Here is a 19198-nt window from a genome sequence, read left to right on the forward strand (position 1 = left end):
GAATTACAATTAAAGGATAACATCTTACAGACAATGGACTCAAATAGTTTGGGAATAACGGAAAGTTTGGCAATCGGCCGGTAATTCGTTATTTCATTCTTAGACCCTTTTTTATGAATCGGAGTTATAAATGCACTTTTCCATAATAATGGGAAAACTGAGCTTCTAAGAGATTCATTGAACAAAACAAACAGAGGGTACGATAAATGAGTCACACATTTTTTTAAAACACATGATGGTACACCATCAGGGCCAGGGTGAAAACAGTCATCAAGTTCTGAGACACAACGAACAATTGAATCCTCACATATTGTCAAGTCAAATGAGTTAAGGTGAGGATAATTTTGGGCTGGAGTGAACGAATCGGGAATTTGAAAAGAAGGAGGTACGTCGAAAGCATCTTTGAAGAAGTTAGCAAACATATTTGAAATTATTTGGGAGTCATGACTTGTTGTGTTATTAAAAGACATAGAGTTTGGGTAACCGTCAGTTTTTCTTTTACTTTTCACGAAATCCCAGAAGTTTTTTGGGGTCTGTTTCAATTCATTTTCAATTTTTATAATATAGTCAGAGTATAGAATATTGGAGTAGTCAATGAAAATATTTTTAAGTTCGGAGTAAATCCTGAAGTCTTCTTCTGCTCTAGTTTTACTAAATTTTAGCCATGCCTTATTTCTTTTATTTTTTAAGTTTTTTATTTTGAGTGTCAAACCATGGTGGAGTTTTAGATTTATAACGAGATTTCCGTAATGGCGTAGTTTCATAAAAATAGTTAAAAATAATACTATAAAAATTTAGACACATGTCAAAGGGCTCTCAAATATCTTTTCAAAATTCTGAGATATTGGCTTTAATTTACTTTTATCTTTTAAAAATTATTGTTGTTAACATTCAGTAAAATTTTGAAAAAAATCGAATTGATAGTTTCTTTTACAAAAAAATAAAAACCGAAAAAAAATTAATAAAAGTTGGTAAAAAAATGATTTTCGACTCAAATATCTTTTAAACACTTTGAGATAATAGCTTCTTACTAATTTGTTCTTATAAGAAATATTGTTTTCAATATTAGGACAAATTTTGAGAAAAATCGAATTTACAGTTTTTTTTACAAAAACAAAAAACCTAAAAAAAAATGTATAAAAGTTGGTAAAAATTGATTTTCGACTAAAATATCTTTTCAAAAATTTTAAATATTGGCTTCAAACTGATTTTATCTTATAAGAAATATTGTTTTCAATATTTGGTAAAATTTTTACAAAATTCGAATTGACAGATTTTTTACAAAAAAAAAACTGTAAAAAAAACAATACTAAAACTTGGTAAAAATTTACTTTCGGCTCAAATAGCTTTTCAAAAATTAAAAATATTGGCTTCAAACTTATTTTATTTCACAGAAAATATTGTTTTCAATATTCAGTAATTTTTATATAAAAATCCAACAGTCCGTGTTTTCATAAAAAAATAAAAAGTACAAAAAATAGTACGCAAATTTGGTAAAAATTGATACGAGTACATATAGACAAACTTTTAAGCAAGACAAATTGACAGACGGAATGGGAAGTTATCAGTGTGGGTCACATCTCAGCCTCTTTTTTATTTAAGTTTTAGATGGCTTGAATTGTAATAAGTTTTAAAACTTTTGAGTGACTTGCGTTTATGCAAATTATTTGTTTTATTTTTGCCCAGAATCAGAAAAATCTGATGCAGATCCAAGAATTACTTGTCTTCAAGCTGTCGTTCTTGTAGTTTTGTTTACCTGGCTTTGTGTTTTATCTGTAAAATAAATAAATTGGGTGGCGCGACAGTCCGTTGAGAACCAAGGCCTAGTGACTTACAACTCTCAACCATTCCTGTGTGCGAGTAATGTTGTCAGGAAGGGAGGGACCTACAGTTTATATGCCGACTTCGAGCGGCTAATTTTGAGAAAGCACTTTTTCATGACAAGAGTTACTCTTACCCGTGAAAAGGCTTTAGATGGCATAGGCAGGGATCGAACCCAAGACCTTTAGCATGACAGTCCAACGCACTAACCATCATGCCACGGTTTTATCTGTACGAATCTTTAAAATGTCAATTATTTTAATGTTTTAACTTCTTGGTAGAATTTCACCTTGACAAATAGACTCATTGAAGGTCCCTTATGAATCCTTTAGCACTGTCACATCAATATATTCCTTAATCGTTCACAGCAAATTATTGATCATAATTCGGTTGCGTATTCCCTCCACCAGTATTATTTTCGAATAAGGTTGCAAGGCCAAACGCCCCACCAAACAGTAACACAATGAGGATATAGGGGGTACTCCAATAATCAGCCCTCAAAGTCAGAGTGGGCCTTATCACTGAAGATTATTTTTCGATGAAAATTTGAATCATTTTGATTAATTTCAAGGACAACTTTGAGCTCTTGTGTTTTATTAATCTTAAAAGCTTTAAAACCAAAGGCTTTATGTAAAATATTGCGTAATGTCATTAATGGAATGATTCTTCGCAGACGGTTCACTTATGTAGTTGTCACACCAGCTCACTACCAATCTAACTTTTACCAGTTGAGAGGCAGCGTTCCATTTTAAGTTATGACATCGTTTTAATATGTCAAATGTGAAATAATGACATCTTCAGAAATGACAACTGCTCATACTATATGCGAAACTCAAAATAAAACCTCTTATTGGAAAATGCTTGCTTGAGCTGCGCTGTCTTGTAGGAGTCGATTCGAAGAATTTTCGGGCAGCAGCATTGATTTACATGTAATTTTGGTGACCCAGCCATCTCAGGCATTGGACTTTTATCCTTTAGGCTCGTACAGCTTGTCGTTCCTTCTTCTCCTCCTTTCTCGAAACGACCATAGGTGCTCTCATCCGCTTTTGTCATAGTCCAAGCTTTTGCACTATATAGGAGGACGGAATGATTAGGGTGCTATATAGCGACACATGTTACTTGAGAGGGGGCTTTTCTGCTCAATTTCTTTTTTAATTCAAAGAAACAGCGGTTAACAAGAGTAACTCTTTGTTTGTTCTCAATGCAGGTGTTGTTTTCTGCATTCATAGTAGAGCCTAGGTAGACAAAGACCTTAACTAAATCAATGCTACGTCTGGCGATGGTGACGTTTTGACCGAAGTCCTTTCTTGATCGCTAATAATATTTTAACTCGCAAAAGCCCCATCGACATCATGCTGTGCTCTTGTTCTTTTAAATGATATTGCCTCTAGAGTTGACGTGCAAGCTTTGCACTATTCATTCAAGGACGATGTTAAAGCAATCACATGACAGCGCACTACGTTGTCTAAAACCTTTTCTGACATTAAAAGGTTCAATTAAGATGTTTCCAACCTTTATGGAGCAACGCGAATTCTTCATGGTCATCCAAAAGAGTTTGGCAAGGATGCCATATATATTCAGCCTTGAAATCAATGAAGAAATGGTGCGTGTCTTTGATGTCCTTCGATTTTTTAGTAGCTGCCGTGATTTGAATATTTGATCGACTTAGGAATCTCCTGGTAAGTCCACACTGATGAGGACCTATCAGGTTGTTAACGATGGGCTTAAGACGTTTACATATTACTGTAGAGAAGATTTTGTAAGCGATGTTAAGGAGAATGATTCTTTTTTGTTGGTGCAGTTTAAAAGTTCTCCTTTTTTCGGGCAAACAATACTGAGCTTCCATTCATATTTTAAAGATAAATTGGTGCTGGCTCCTAACCAAATTATCTCCGGCTAGAATCGAATCGATAGTAAGGTCGATAAAATTTTAAGTTTGAAGATTATTTCGTGCAAATATTAGCCGCGGCTGCACCTAAAATGGTACATTCGATTAGTCCAATTTTATCAAACGGTTTCTTACATTTCGGGTGGTATCTAACGAATAAATGCTTCAATTTTGGACTTCATTGCCCCATCGAAACAGCCTTGTTGCTATGGACATGAGTTAAGTCGTACAATTTAGGCGGACAATTTTCCGGACTTTTACGTAAACAAACTGTTCAAATAACTTGCCTTTAAATTGGTACATTGTTACGCGTGCTGTCTCGCATGTATCACCGACTTGTTGTAACCGCATGTCATGCAAGTAAAGCTCTTTCATTAAGCGCAAACAAAGTTTGTTATCAACGCACGGTAAGGCTCACCATTGACAGTAACGTTGCGATTCGCATCAACTCTGAAGAAATACGGCACCATGATTCCTCCACTTTTTTCTGTAGTCAATGTAGCTCTTGAAATGCTTCTGGCTGCCCTTCACTCCAAGTATGACTTGTTGCTTGCTTACGTTTCCATTCAACCAGAAATGAGCTTCGTCGCTAAACATTTTTTTTATAAGAAAGTGGATGTTCTACCAAATTTTTAAAAGCCTATATACCAATAATTGTGGTTGGTCCTTCGGCTTCATAACTTTGATGTTTTTGGTTGAATTATAGACCAAATTGAAAATGTCTGACATTGACACAAAACAGGAAACGTATGGGAGTTGTCAAAACCAGTGTAACCAGGATAAAAATAACAAAAATCTCAACCATTACAATTGGAAAACCTTACAATTCTACAGTAGTACCTTAAAGCTAAAATAGTGCAAGTGATAAGTAAAAAGTAAAGTTGGCAGTTTACCACGATCTAAATTAACTTGCGTCCGAAGACAGATCGAAGGGTCGTGGGTTCGATTCCCAGCCGGAGTCAACGAAAAATATAATTGCTTTTTTTCACAACAGAGAAATTGTTGATTTTATCTGTTGGGAAGAAAAACAAATGTAGGAGAAGAAATGGGGGGATATCAAAAAATACCCCTGCAAATACATCAGGTGATGTAAGTGCAGTACCGGCAGCGGTACCTCATATCACCGCAACAACATCAGGCTACCAATCTGATCCGATAAACAACTGGATGTTAGGACATTGAAGTCGTAAATAAAAATCAATCTGTTGATTAAGGAGAACTACAGTTTATCAATTAAAAAATACTGGGACCGCAAGATCCGGTTGGTTAATTTGAGTGACCCTAGTATGTTCCCTAAAATCAACAAGATATTCAGGAAAAAGAACGACAATGACCTTCCGAGTCTGAAACTCCAAAGAACCGAAGAGAACAGAGACGTACTCAGGACAGCGCAAATAGATCCAGAGGAAGCCATCTCTGACGATGACTTTTACATAATTGAAGATCCGAAGGAAAAAGTGGAGGCGGTGGGAGCTGCTTTCCAGAAAGTGTACAACGTGAATTTTAGCATTGGCCCCAACCACGACCTGGAAAACAGAGCCCTACTTAATCACTTTTACCTTCGAAATAATATGACACAATGGCGATTTCATGCGGTTCACTGACGACTCCTTGGCAAATGCCATAATCGCCGACCAAACGGGAGCAAGTCCCTTGTTAGTGATGAAGGTTGAGCTTCAGCTCATCTTCAAATCAATAAAAAATAAAAAGTCAGCAAGTGTCGATGGCATATCCAAAGTTGTACTAAGACATTTACCGATGGAGGCAATTGACATTTGCATCAGACTCTTCAAGAATGCACTGAACAATGCATATTATCCAGTGCATTGGAAGACCGCTGTGGTTCATCCTCTCCCGAAAAAGGGAAAGGACAACTTCAACCCGTCAAATCGGTCGATAAGTCTTCTTCCGAGCATCAGCAAAGTTTTCGAAAAAATCATTAATAGGGCCTGACTAAGTGGGCTGGCGACAACAAAATAATTCCGGATAAACAGTTCGGGTTCAAGGCGGGTCATGACACAATTCATGCTGCGTCTAAACTCGTTTCTGATATCCAATTAAATAAAGCAAAACAACAATGCACACGTGCTGTTCTGGTTGATCTGGAAAAGGCCTTTGACACCGTATGGTTAGAGGGTCTTTACCTAAAACTGAGCAGACTTGGCATAAGCAAGCAATTATTGTATATACTTTATGATATGCTTAACGGTAGAAAGTTTGTTGTCAAAAGTGTCAATGTACCTTCTACCACAACATTCTCAATTAAAAATGGTATTCAACAGGGAGCGGTGAATTCGCCGATTCTCTTCAGCATTTACACCAGCAGCGGTCTGATAGGTAGTCTTACAAAGGCAATTGCGTACGCCGACGATCTAATTGCGTACAGAACGGCCCGAAAAGCTGAGGTTATTAGAATTCTCTTGCAGCGGGATTTCGACAAGATTCAGCGATATTGTGACGACTGGAAACTGAAAGTAAATGTCCAGAAGTCAGAGACAATTCTGTTCCGGACTCCGTTGGCTAGGGCCACGAGGGATACGTGCAAGAATTGGCACAAGATGGTCATCGTTGATCTTCATGGGCAGCCATTAGCGAGCAAAAGTGTAGTGAAGTACCTCGGTATCTGGTTAGATCAGTATTTATATTTCGACAGACATATCAATGCTGCTATGACCAGGGCGAGAGGAGCCTTCGCTCTGACAAAACGGCTGTTTTTTAGCAGTCGGCTTGACCCTAGAGTGAAGGTAATTTGCTACATAGCCTTATACGACCGATGGTTGTCCTGTGTGGTTCAAGGTTGCAACTTCCCAGATGGAGAAGTTTCGGGTGTTCGAGCGGTTGTGCTTACGACGCTGTACCGGCTTATATCCAACGAGGTCCTATACAACGGGGCTCGAATCAACAGAATTGACAATTTCGTGATAAAATTCGTTCGAGGTCACAATTTAATTTTAGAGACGTTCTATCCGAACGACGAGTATTTAGAGAGTGCACGCTTGAGCGACTTCATTCCCCCAGAGACATTCCTCTTTTTAGATAGGTGCGGTCTGTAACAGGATAGATTGGCAGTTCGGCAAATCTACCTTGTCAGACGACGCACCGTGGATGGGCGACTCCTGTACAATCGGGACGTCATGGCACAAGGCTGAGCAGAGCTCCAACGAATCAGTAGGGCTGTGTCCGAACGGGACCGAACTGATAGGGTGAAGCAGGAGAGGGTCCGTATGGGACCAGTAAGTTAGTTGTAAGTTATGGTTAAATAGGTTCGTTTTATGAATTTTTGTCTAGCTTTAAGAAAGGTTTAAGATGGAAGTAAAAAGAAATGCTGCGTAAGGTGTGGGTGTGTATTCGCATATCTTTTAAAAGGATGGTGTTTTCTTGCCAGCTTATATATGATTGCCTCCCACGATAGAAATGATTAAATAATCGTTTAACTCTCTTTTTTTTCAAAAATATTTGATTTTTAAGGATATTACAAATAATTTAAAATTTCTTTCTCTTTACAGATTAAAGCAAAGAGATGACATTTTTGCATTTTAAACACTAGTCCCCCATTCGTCAAGTATCTTTTAGTGCTATAATTCATAATGTACAACGATAAACGTTTAGATAAATCACAAACAATGCCAGTACCACCGCCACCGGCGGAAATTCTCCATCATAACCATCACCTTTCACATCATCCTCACCATCACCCCCAACAGATCCTGCATCATCATCCACCGCCTCCGCAACCTCCCCAACAACAACAGCAGCAACAACAGCAACCTCAACACCCACATCACCATCATCAGCATCTGCAACATCAGCACCAATTACAACAGCAGCAGCAACAACAACAACAACAGCAACAATCACAATCGCAGTCACAGCAACAGCAATCAACAATGTTTACAAGGTGAGTGTTGTATACCTGCTAAATGTATCTATTTCCATCAAATAACACAAAATCAAAAAAAAAAATTAAAAAAACTAATGAAAATAGTTCAACGCCTTCACTGACCACCAGGTGCATAAAAGTGCCACATTTTCCGTGATTTAATTAACTGAAACTTAAGTAAATCTATTTTTGTATCTTTGAAATTCATCTATGAACAATTCGGTATCTCTATAGTCGTATGTGCAATTGTGTTAAATGTATGTGCAAACTCAAATGGAACACGATTGCGCACTCAAATGGTGTGGCGCGTTGCATAGAAAATCCATCAATGGTTCGTAATTTTGTTTTTTAATTACTGACACTGGCATTGTGGTTTGCGTTAACGTTTACGTTTGCGTTTGACTTTTTGATTTGTTTATTTTATTTTTTTGAACAATTGTAAAAGGAGTGAGTTAAGTTTAGTTGTTTTGTTCTTAAAATCGATAATTCAAATCTAACATAGATAAGTTTTCCTGTCAACAGTGCCGGAGTATAAGGCAACCAGAAAAGGGGCTTTAAATTATCAGCCTGATACTTAATAACAATTTGGTAATTTAGCACTTTACTAGTTCAATAAAATTAATTTTATGTACTGCAAGCACTTTTAATCAAACCTTCGAGTAATTTGATAGTCGAAAATGAAAGATATAGCTAAGATTTAAAAATTCAAGTCGTGTTCTGAAGATATAAATTATAGCTTCGGTCGATAATTCATCATTGAAATAGTTAAGTTCTGATAGGAATTGGAAGGTTCCTATAAATGTTCCTTCCTTCCCTTTGGGGAAGTTCTGTGATCAACGAACGAAGTGAGTCACTTTTTGATTTTATTATTGAAAATAATATGACCATTTGTAACAGAGGCAATACTCCCACTTTCGTCTTTCCGAGCTCGGAAAATTATGATGGATGGGCAGATGTGCTTGATGTTACTTTAGTAATCAACCGTAATTTATTAGTGGAGAATTGGAGAGTTTCCCCTTTGAATTCATTTTCGGATCACATGTGCATTCTTTTTCAAATTAATTTCGAGTCGAAAAACCTTCCGCCTTATAGAAATCCCAAAAGAACTGACTGGACGAAATTCAGTCAAATTGCTAATTCCAAACTAAGCAACTTAACGAATCTCACTGAGTCGATAAGAGATCTTGAATCAAAGGTGAAAATCTTTCAAACTTCTATAAGTAAAATGACGAGGACAATTTTCAATATCTGCCACAAACATAAGTTTTACCAACTGTATAAAGACTCTCTTAAAATTTACAAGCAAGCCCTGTCATCAGCCTAAAGACAAGGCTGGAGGGAATACTGTCAATCAATCGAAGACATAAAGGACTCCTTAAGGCTCAGCAAAGTTTTATCGAAGGAACATTGTAATCCTTTATGTCTAAAAAAGCCTGATTGAACCTGGACAGCCTCTCCAGCCGAATCTCTTGAGCTACTGATGAAGACGCACTTTCCGGGTTGCGAGAGTGATAACCCCGAACCGCTTGAAACTACAGAGCTAAACGTAGCTCATGTGGAGCAAGTCAATTCCGTTATAACTAGAGAAAATATTTGGTGGGCCATCAATACTTTTTCTCCATTTAAATCCCCAGGCATGAATGGCATTCTGTCAGTTATGCTTCAAAAGTTGCATGATGTTGCAGCTCCATGGCTGGAACAAATTTTCAAAGGAAGCCTCCTTCTCAAACATAATCCCATGTCGTGGAGACAGGTCAAAGTAGTTTTTAACCCGAAAGTGGGTAGGCTAGGTCATGAATCCGCGAAGGATTTCAGACAAATAAGTTTAACATCTTTTGTGCTTGGAGCACATTCTTGATTACCATATTAGAGAAATCTTAGTTGGACGACCTCTCGAAAGCTCTCAGAATGCTTCTCTTAAGGGAAAATCTACGGAGACTGCCCTCCATTAGGTAGTGCGTACTGTAGAACAAACAATCCATTATAAAGAATTTACTCTTGCCACCTTCCCAGACATAGAAGGTGCTTTTAACAACGTCCTTACCGAATCCATAGAAGAATCGCTCGTTAAATTCGGTGTAGAAGACTTCATTGGAAAATGGATTATTTCCATGCTCAGTGGTAGGAAGATTCGAGCCACTCTAGGCAATACAATCGCAACAAAACACGTGAGTAGGGGAACACCCCAGGGTGGTGTCCTTTCGCCTCTTCTATGGCTTCTGGTCATGGATACAATTCTCGTTAAATTAGAGAGATGTGGAGTGAAGGCTGTAGCCTATGCAGATGATTTGATGCTATTGGTGTCAGGAAAGTACACCTATGTGATTAGTGAAATCACGGAGTCAGCTTTGAAGAAAGTTAGCAACTGGGCCACGAGTTGTGGACTAGGAGTTAACCAAAGTAAAACTGAACTGTTGCTCTTTACCACCAAAACTAAAGTACCGCCCTTCACGCTACCTCGACTCAACGGTCAAATCCTATCATTGTCATCCAGTGCAAAATATTTGGGAGTTATACTCGACCCTAAACTAAACTGGAAACTAAATATTGAAGTACGGGTTAAGAAGGCCTGTGTTGCCTTCTACGCCTGCAGCAAAACTTTCGGCAAAAAGTGGGGACTTCAGTCGAAGATGATTTTATCGACGTACACAGCCGTAGTATGGGTCGATTGTGTGGTGGCCTGCTCTTAGCAAAGCCTATAATATTGATAAGCTAAAGAAGGTTCAGAGAACAGCTTGCGTGGGCACCACAGGGGCCATGTGTACTTGCCTAACGGGCGCCTTAAACGTTATTTTGGATCTTCTACCAATCGACTTTTTTATTAAATACATAGTTTCCTGCAGCGCTATTAGGCTGAAGGAATTAAACAGCTGGTTGTCAAAACCTTATGGTCACAGCAACACAACAAAATTGATTCCCTCAGATATTATCTCGGTAGACACTGACTACTGCGCTTCTACTTTGAGCCTTAGTAAGGGTTTTAAGGTTATTTTCCCATCCAGAGAAGATTGGGAGGATGACATCATGTCGATAGGTTTCGACACAACCATCTTTACTGATGGCTCGATGATGGAGTGCGGAGTTGGTTCTGGGATCTTTTCTGATTCCATAAATGTAGCCAAATCCTTGAGGCTTCCTGACTTTGCTAGCTGAACTGATGGCAATAAGGGAGGCATGTAAGATACTTAAACAAAACCCAAACTAAAACCGAAATGTGGCTATCTTTACAGACAGTCAGGCAGCTGTCAATGCCATTAAGTTGGCTATATCCTCATCTAAATTGGTCCTCGGTGTCACCCTGATCTGGGTTCCGGGCCATAGTGGTATCGTGGGAAATGAACGGGCTGACGAGCTAGCCAGGCAAGGATCGGCCCTTCATAGCCCACTTGCGGAAACGGTTAACATTCCTCTTGGTGCTATGAAGGGTAAAATCTTTTCCATCTACCAAACTGAACCAAACCGAAGGTGGAGCAATTTACTGAACTGCATTATATCTAGGAAGATATGGCCCACCTATAATAAAACCCGTACAAACGATCTTCTATGCAGGCCAAGGCAAGACATAGCCAGGATTGTTGCGGTTTGTACCGGACATTGGCATATAGGAGTTCATGCAGAGAAGTTGGGTATCTCTTACAACACGTTTTGCCGTAGCTTTAGTGACCAAAGAAAAAGTGAAACGATAATCCATTTCCTCTGCAAATGTCCTGCTTTGGCAAACACTATAATGAAATACTTTAGAAAAGCATTCTTTCACGAACTTGATGAGATATCTAGACAAAGATTAGAGACCTAATATTTTTTCTCAATGCGACAAAATGGCTCTAACATAATCGCTTTGAAGCTTCTCTATAAATCTATCCCTTTGAATCACAGGTCAAGCGAGTTTTTGGTATCAGAACGGCGTACTACAGCGCTAATTAAATCTCAGGCTAGGTTGCCTTGAGATCGCCATTTCTACCTACCTATAGGTGTTCCTGAAGGATGTTGACGATGCTTTTGAGAGATGCTGATTGTTATTTTTGCCATCAATTTTAGCAGTAAAATTTGCAAACATAGATCTCGATTCATCTACATTTGAATCCAATAAAGTTAAGTTAGCTTAATGTGAGATAGCTAGCTGACTCCATTCTTTGATAGAGGTGGCATTAGATTGAAGTAGTTTTATCAAGATGGTTTTATGAAGACTTTTTTCATCACTTTTATTAATTAATCCGAGTTCAGTTTGAGGTTAAAAGTATATGTTGGCGTTACGCCAGGCTCAAAAATAATTATTTTCGTTTTGTTTGTGTTAACATGCAAGCCTCACCTCTCGCAGAAGAAATTCAATCTGTTTATTTGTAGCTGCAGAGTGAAAGGATTTTCAGCTAGTACAACTAAATCGTCTGCGTATAGCAAAACTTTCACTTGGATATCAGCGAAGAGTATTCCTTTTGGAAGTTCATCACACATATCGTCAAAAATCAAAGCAAACATTATTGGACTCAAAATGCAGCCTTGTGGAACACCCGCTGTTGTTTCAAACCAATCCAAAAACTGATCCATCCCATACAGAGGCGCTTAATGACTTTAAATACATCATCAGGAATTTTCGGGAGATCCCTAATAATGAGAGCTTATACATCAAAGCCTGTGTGTTGACCTTATGAAATGCTGCTTTGAAGTCTACAGAACAAACATACAATTTCTTTTTCTTTTCAATGACTTCCTGGCAATACTTTTAAGTGCAAAAAATGTGATCCATCGTTGAAAAGCCCGACCGAAAAACAGCTAGAAACTTGCTTAGACGATTAGTGTTCTCGATCCATTTAGTGAGCCTTTCGTACAAAATTGAAGTCAGAATCTTCCTCATAGTGTTAAAAATAGAAATTCATCAGTAGTTTTTCGCTAGATTTCAATCTCTAATAAAAATAACCAGTCCGTCTCAATATGACGCTTGCAAAGAAGACTTCAACATTTTCTTGTTTGCCTTTTCCATAAAGAAACAATAAAGTTAAGCAATTACTACAAGACATGTGCTCGTGGCATGATAGTTAGTGCATTAAACTGTCATGCTAGAAGTATTGGGTTCCCTGCCTGTGCCATCTAAAGTTTTTATCACGAGTACTGCCTTTTGCGAGGAATTGACAAATTCCTCAAGAGTAATTCTAGTCACGAAAAGTGCTTTCTCAATTTAGCCGTTCGTATCCGGCTTAAAACTGTAGGTACAACTAATTTATTTACTTCCCATAGGAACTTATTGTAATAGGTCCGATTTTTCGAATTGAAAATTTTGACATTTCTCGACGTTTCAAGGTTCCCATATTCGAAATAAAAGATTTTTAGAAAGATGCCTATGCGTGCGTGTGTACTAAAGTACGTTCGTACGTCTGTACGGTTTTTCGTCGTCCATAGAGCAAAAAGGGCTCTCCAGAAAATTGAGTGGGTGGTTTGGTTCTTGATATCTCTCTAATTGTCATTCATCCAATTTGTAAAAATTAAAGAAATGTTACCAAAATTGGTAAAAATTGATTTTCGACTACAATATCTTTTCAATACTTTGAGATATTGGCTTTAATTTACTTTTATCTTTCAAAAAATCTTGTTGTCAACTTTCAGTTAAAGTTTGAAAAAAATCGAATAAACAGTTTTTTTTTACAAAAAATTAAAAAATTAAAAAATTAAATTTTTTCTTATAAGAATATATTGTTTTCAACATTAGGACAAATTTAAAAAAATTGAGTTGACATTTTTTTTACTAAAAAAAAAACTTAAAAAAAAATGTATAAAAGTTGGTAAAAATTGATTTTCGAATCAAATCTCTCTTCAAAAATTTTGAAGTATTGGCTTCAAAATAATTTTATCTTATAAGAAATATTGTTTTCAACATTTATTAAAATTTTGAAAAAACTCTTAAAAAAAAACAATACTAAAACTTGGTAAAAATTTACTTTTGGCTCAAATAGCTTTTCAAAAATTAAAAATATTGGCTTCAAACTTATTTTATTTCACAGAAAATATTGTTTTCGATATTCAGTAAATTTTATGTAAAAATCCAACAGTCCGTTTTTTCATAAAAAATAAAATCTACAAAAAATGGTACGCAAATTTGGTATAAATTGATACAAACTTTTAAGCAAGACAAATCGACAGACGGGATGGGAAGTTAACAGTGTGGGTCGCATCCCAGCCTCTTTTTAATTTTACTTTTATAAATGCAACTTTTGAATTTTTAAACAGTTCTACAACATTTTGTGGAAATACTTTTTTGACTTTTTTGGCGATATCTCAGCCATTAATTTGACGACTGTTGGTTTTTAAGTGCTCAAAAGTGTATCTATAATAAGTGTGTACATATGTATAAGTGGAAATTACGCGAGTTGTGTGGCATGTAGCACCGTTTTTTTGAAACCATATAACATATTCTCCAAGCCGTATTCTTCAATATAGCAGGCAAAAAACGTCGGTTATCATGTGACCGTAACGCTCCTAATTGTCGGTGACAGTAGTTTAACTGATGTTTTCGATGAAGTAAGGTCCAATCACATCTCCGGACCAAAGAGCGCACCTAACAGTGACTTTTTGTGGATGTAATTACTTCTATTCAATTACTTTAGGATTCTCAGAACTCCAAGTACGAAAATTTTGTTTATTAACATACTGGGTGAGAAATGTGACTCGTCACTGAAAAATATTTTGTTCGAAAAATTGCCGTCCACCGCTTTTTGTTCAAGCACCCATTCGACATATCTACGACGACATTGAGAATTGAGTGTAGATCCAAATGAAAAGTACGCCAAAATGTGCTGTAAGATAGTCCTAGTTCCCGAGAACCACAAGGAATCGCCACATTGGGGTCTTTATACTTTTACCTACAGCTGCGATATTTTCAGTGTATGAGCGAAACGATGATGCTCAAGCTATACAATATTTGTAAGAAACCAGTCTCTTCAAATTTTCTTGACAATTTTGCAAATTGCTTGCATAGTTGGACGATTACGTAAACATAATTTCTTCTTAAAGAACGATATTTGGTTGTGGGAGGTTTTAACAATTTTCATGAGTTGTGCAACAGTTAAGCGATCCATTTACGTAAATGTCAGAATATCAACTGACAAAAAAAATTGGTTTAACAACTTAATTTGACAGAAATGTCGAATTCCAGCCCTATACTTTTGAAAATCGATAAGTTGTTAGTTTGACGTTTTCATATGGGTAGTTCAGAATGGAATAGACGAAATTCAGATAAGTCAAGTTTTTGACTTATTTTTTATTGGCACAGTGGATGGCAAAGAGATCAATGATATTGAGCAAATTCATTAACAACAAAATTAAAAAAGAGACAAGTTATTTTTTCAGATGTGATCTAAATATGACAAAGAGATAATGATTAATCGTGTTTTATTGGAAAACCTATCAGTAGTATAGTAGGATTTACACCAATAACAAAAACAACATCGGCAGTATGATTACTACCGATAAAAGTTAAAGTAGAACATTACTACAGATGGGTTTTTGACATTTATACGAGTCTCGAATGGATCTTATGTGATTTCGTTCTCAAATGTAGGTACGATTGATATTGCATTCGTATCTAAATGGCTGTGTTCGTTGAGTAGTTGAGCATCTGGAATCATGTTCTTTTCCATTGGGGAAAAAATCAATCTGTTCCTATTGATATTATTTAGTTTTGGACTAAATGGGATTAATTTGCAAGAGAAGACAATAGAAAAGGTAATTAAGTTTTGCTATGTTTCCAACAAAGGTTTATCTCAGTTTAGATTAAATAAATCTTGTTGGTGTTTAGACCGCAAAAGGAGATTTAAAAATGATTAATTTTGACAGCACTTTCAAAAACGCAAATGGTATTTCAATGTTTTCGATGTGTGAAGTGCAAGTGAGATAGTTCGACGGGAATCGAGTCGAATAAAACTCATTTCAACTCGATTCAGGTACATAAGGAATTTAGGCGAGCTTTAAGCTATCTTCAACACCACATGTTAATGTAATAGTCTACGAACAAACCCCCTCTGTGAAGCAATTGTTAAATGAACTTTTGTTTAAAGATTCTTAATTTCCATATGTTTTCTTACCATTTCTTCGTGAAAATTGTCCATTTTATTAGTTTTAGTTAGGTTTTTATGCTAAGTCAATTTAAACATTTGATTTTTTTGTATCATTATTTTGACAGATCTTCTTTCAGTTGTACAAATTTTTAAATACAAAAATCTGGCTACTGCCGATGAGTTTTCTTGCGAATTTTCTACTATACTATTTATAGAATGCCAAAAAAACTCGGGTATTGTTTCTTTAATCTCAATTTTGTGTACAATGGAGACAAAATTCAAGACCAGGATCAAAACAAGAGAGATAGTTTTACAATTTTTTATTTAGCTTCATGCAATTATCTTGTGGAACTGTACCATACTTATTTCCATTGTTTAATAAAACACATTGTCATTAGGCTGGAAGCTTAACATTCCCATCTTTATTAAAAGACTACCAACATCCTCACAAAAACTAATATCACTTTCAGAACTAAAGAACAGAAGAAAGTTCGTGTCTCACGATAAAGTGTGACATTCATACCTCTAGAAAGTAAGTTCTTCTCTTTAAGTTTGAATACTTATATCTCTTATCTTTATTTTTAGAGGTCTAGATCTCTTATAAGATCACTTAAGGTACCTTGAATGAAAAGTTGAAGTTCTGACAATACTGCCCATCACTATTTATTTTTCATGAGGACTTTCCAAATTTATTACGCATTGTGATAAATCCACAGGAACTTGATAAGTTGGAAATGGTATATCCACTGAGTAAGGGTAAGGTAGGTAAGGAGAGATCAAGATCATTTTTTACCAAGAAAGAGGTTCATGAACAACTAAACAACTGTATTCAAAGTATTTATATCCTTTAAGAGCCTGAAGACGAAGTACTGGTTGTTGGTGATTTTAATTTACCCAATCTCAATTGGATTCAAATTGACGAGCAGAACTTCTACGTTCCAATAAACGCGTCATCTTCAAATGAGCTTTTATTAACAGATGGTATGTCCTTATGTGGCTTAAGTCATCTCAACGGTATGAAGAACCGTTTTGGATAAACACTCGATCTGGTATTTTCTACGAAACCATATGCTCTGAAGCAGCTGTGATTTCTTCTTCTATCAAAATTGTGGATGAAATGACTTAATTTAAACATGGCTTCACCTCATATTCTATCTTATAACAACAAACTAGAATTCAACTTATTAGGTGTTATTTTGAAAACCTTTTATTATTATTTTATTACTATACCATCAATTGGGATCACTTATTTTGTAACTTAAATATTGACTATGTGTGTAAATTTTTTTATTTAACTATTCTTGGCTGTTTCTACAAAACAATTCCATTTAAAAATACTCGAAATAACTTGAGTGTTTCACCATGGTTTGATTTTCACGTTAAAAACTTAAAAAACAAAAGGAACAAACCTTGGATAAAGTATAATCAAACAGGAACTGTTGATGATTATAGGACGTTCATTATCATAAAACAACTTTTCACTGACTACTCTAACATCCTATATGATGAGTACATTCGGAAAATCGAATTAAACCTTAAAAATAATCCTGACAACTTTTGGAAATTCGGTAATTGTAAGAAGAAAGCATGTGGGTACCCTAACATAATGACTGATTCGACATCAAATTGTAACGAGCCGAGTCAAATTGCGAACATGTTTCCAAAATACTTCAAAGATGCTTTTGTAGATTATAATACTATTAGTTTTCCTAACACATCTTCCATCTGTTTTAAATTTGCCCCACTTAAATAAATTCTATCAATTTCGTTATAAGTAAAGATACTGTCTTTAATAGTATCCTACAAATTGACGAATGTTTTAGTCCTGTTCCCATTTTAAAGAAATGTGCTGCGTATTTAGCACACCCGTTATATGTTCTTTTCAACACGTCTTTCAGTAACTCGCTGTTTCTGTTTATCTTGAAGAGCTCCTTCATAATACCAGTACACAAAAAAGGTCCTAAAATCGAAATAATGAACTATCTGTGATACCTTAATTGTTTGAGTCAATCGTATGTAGCGTCCTTTCTTTTCACTGTAGTTCAGATATCTGTGATAACCAGCATGGTTTTGTTAAAAAGCATTCAACTGTTACTAATCTGTTTAACTTTAAGTCCTTTTGTTTAGATGTTTTTGAAAAACGTGAACAAGTAGATTGTATCTTTACTGATTTCAGCAAAGCCTTTGACATATTATGTCATAAAACATTACTTTGAAAACTATCGCAGCAAGCTTTTAACGACTATTTCAAAAACTGTATCCCCTCATATTTGCAACATGGACGTTATAGTGTTAAATGTCGTAGTGAGCGTTCAAGTTCATTTGCTGTGAGTTCTGGTGTCCCCCAGGGTAGTCACCTTGGTCCTTTTCTATTTGTTAACTTCCCATAGGAAGTTATTGTAATGGGTCTGATTTGTCAAATTGAAAATTTTGACATTTCTCGACGTTTCAAGGTCCCTAGAGTCGAAATAAAAGATTTTTAGAAAGATGTCTGTGCGTGCGTGTGTACGTACGTTTGTACGTCCGTACGTCCGTACGTTCGCGACGTTTTTTCGTCGTCCATAGCTCAAGAACCAGAAGAGATATAGACTTCAAATAAATTTTGTTATACAGATAATAAGGCAGAAAGATGCAGAAAGGGCTCTCAAGAAAATTGCGTGGGTGGTTTTTTTTACCATAGCAGTTTGAAAAAAAGGTGAAAATTTTGGTTAACCCTAAATATCTTACGAACCAAAAACGCTAGAGACTTGAATTAAATTTTATATAATATATTGTAACGTGATACCAAACAGGTATATTTTTTGAAAAAAAATCAATATAACGTTTTTTTTTAAAAAATCAATAAAACTGAAAAAAAAATTTGTCACCTCCAAAAGTTTACGACTGAAATATGATTTCATCTCCAAAACAATTTTGTGCAATGAAAAATAATGTTTTTGACCTCTGACAATATTTTGAGAAAAATCTAATTGACAGTTTTTTTTATAAAAAATAAAAATCTAGATAGATATTGGCTTTAATGTACTTTTATCTTTCAAAAAATCTTGTTGTCAACATACAATTAAAGTTTAAAAAAAATCGAATTGACAGTTTTTTTACAAAAAATAAAAACCTAAAAAAAAATGTATAAAAGTTGGTAAAAATTGATTTTCGACTCAAATATCTTTTCAAAAATTTTAAATATTGGCTTCAAAGTAATTTTATCTCATAAGAAATATTGGTTTCAACATTTGGTAAATTTTTTAAAAAATCGAATTGACAGTTTTTTTTACAAAAAATAAAACTCTAAAAAAAAACAATACTAAAACTTCGTAAAAATTTACTTTCGACTCAAATAATCTTGAAACTTATTTTATTTCACAGAAAATATTGTTTTCGATATTCAGTAATTTTTATATAAAAATCGAACAGTCAGTTTTTTCATAAAAAATAAAATTAACAAAAAATAGTACGCAAGTTTGGTAAAAATTGATACGAGTACATATAGGCAAACTTTTAAGCAAGACAAATCGACAGACGGGATTAGAAGTTATCAGTGTGGGTCGCATCCCAGCCTCTTTTCTT

At 35.6% G+C, this 19198-nt stretch overlaps 1 protein-coding gene across 1 annotated transcript in view; it reads left to right on the forward strand.

Annotated features, from left to right (window-relative positions):
- The first annotated feature begins 7221 nt into the window (after window positions 1–7221).
- LOC129945838 (uncharacterized) overlaps window positions 7222–19198 on the forward strand; it is a 238993-nt gene continuing 227016 nt past the window's right edge. The window contains exon 1 of the mRNA XM_056055775.1: window positions 7222–7607. Coding sequence (XP_055911750.1) covers window positions 7297–7607 — 311 coding nt within the window. The 5' untranslated portion in view covers window positions 7222–7296. The remainder of the gene's footprint in view (window positions 7608–19198) is intronic.

The sequence above is a fragment of the Eupeodes corollae genome, chromosome 1, assembly GCF_945859685.1.
Source record: "Eupeodes corollae chromosome 1, idEupCoro1.1, whole genome shotgun sequence".
NCBI lineage: Eukaryota > Metazoa > Arthropoda > Insecta > Diptera > Syrphidae > Eupeodes > Eupeodes corollae.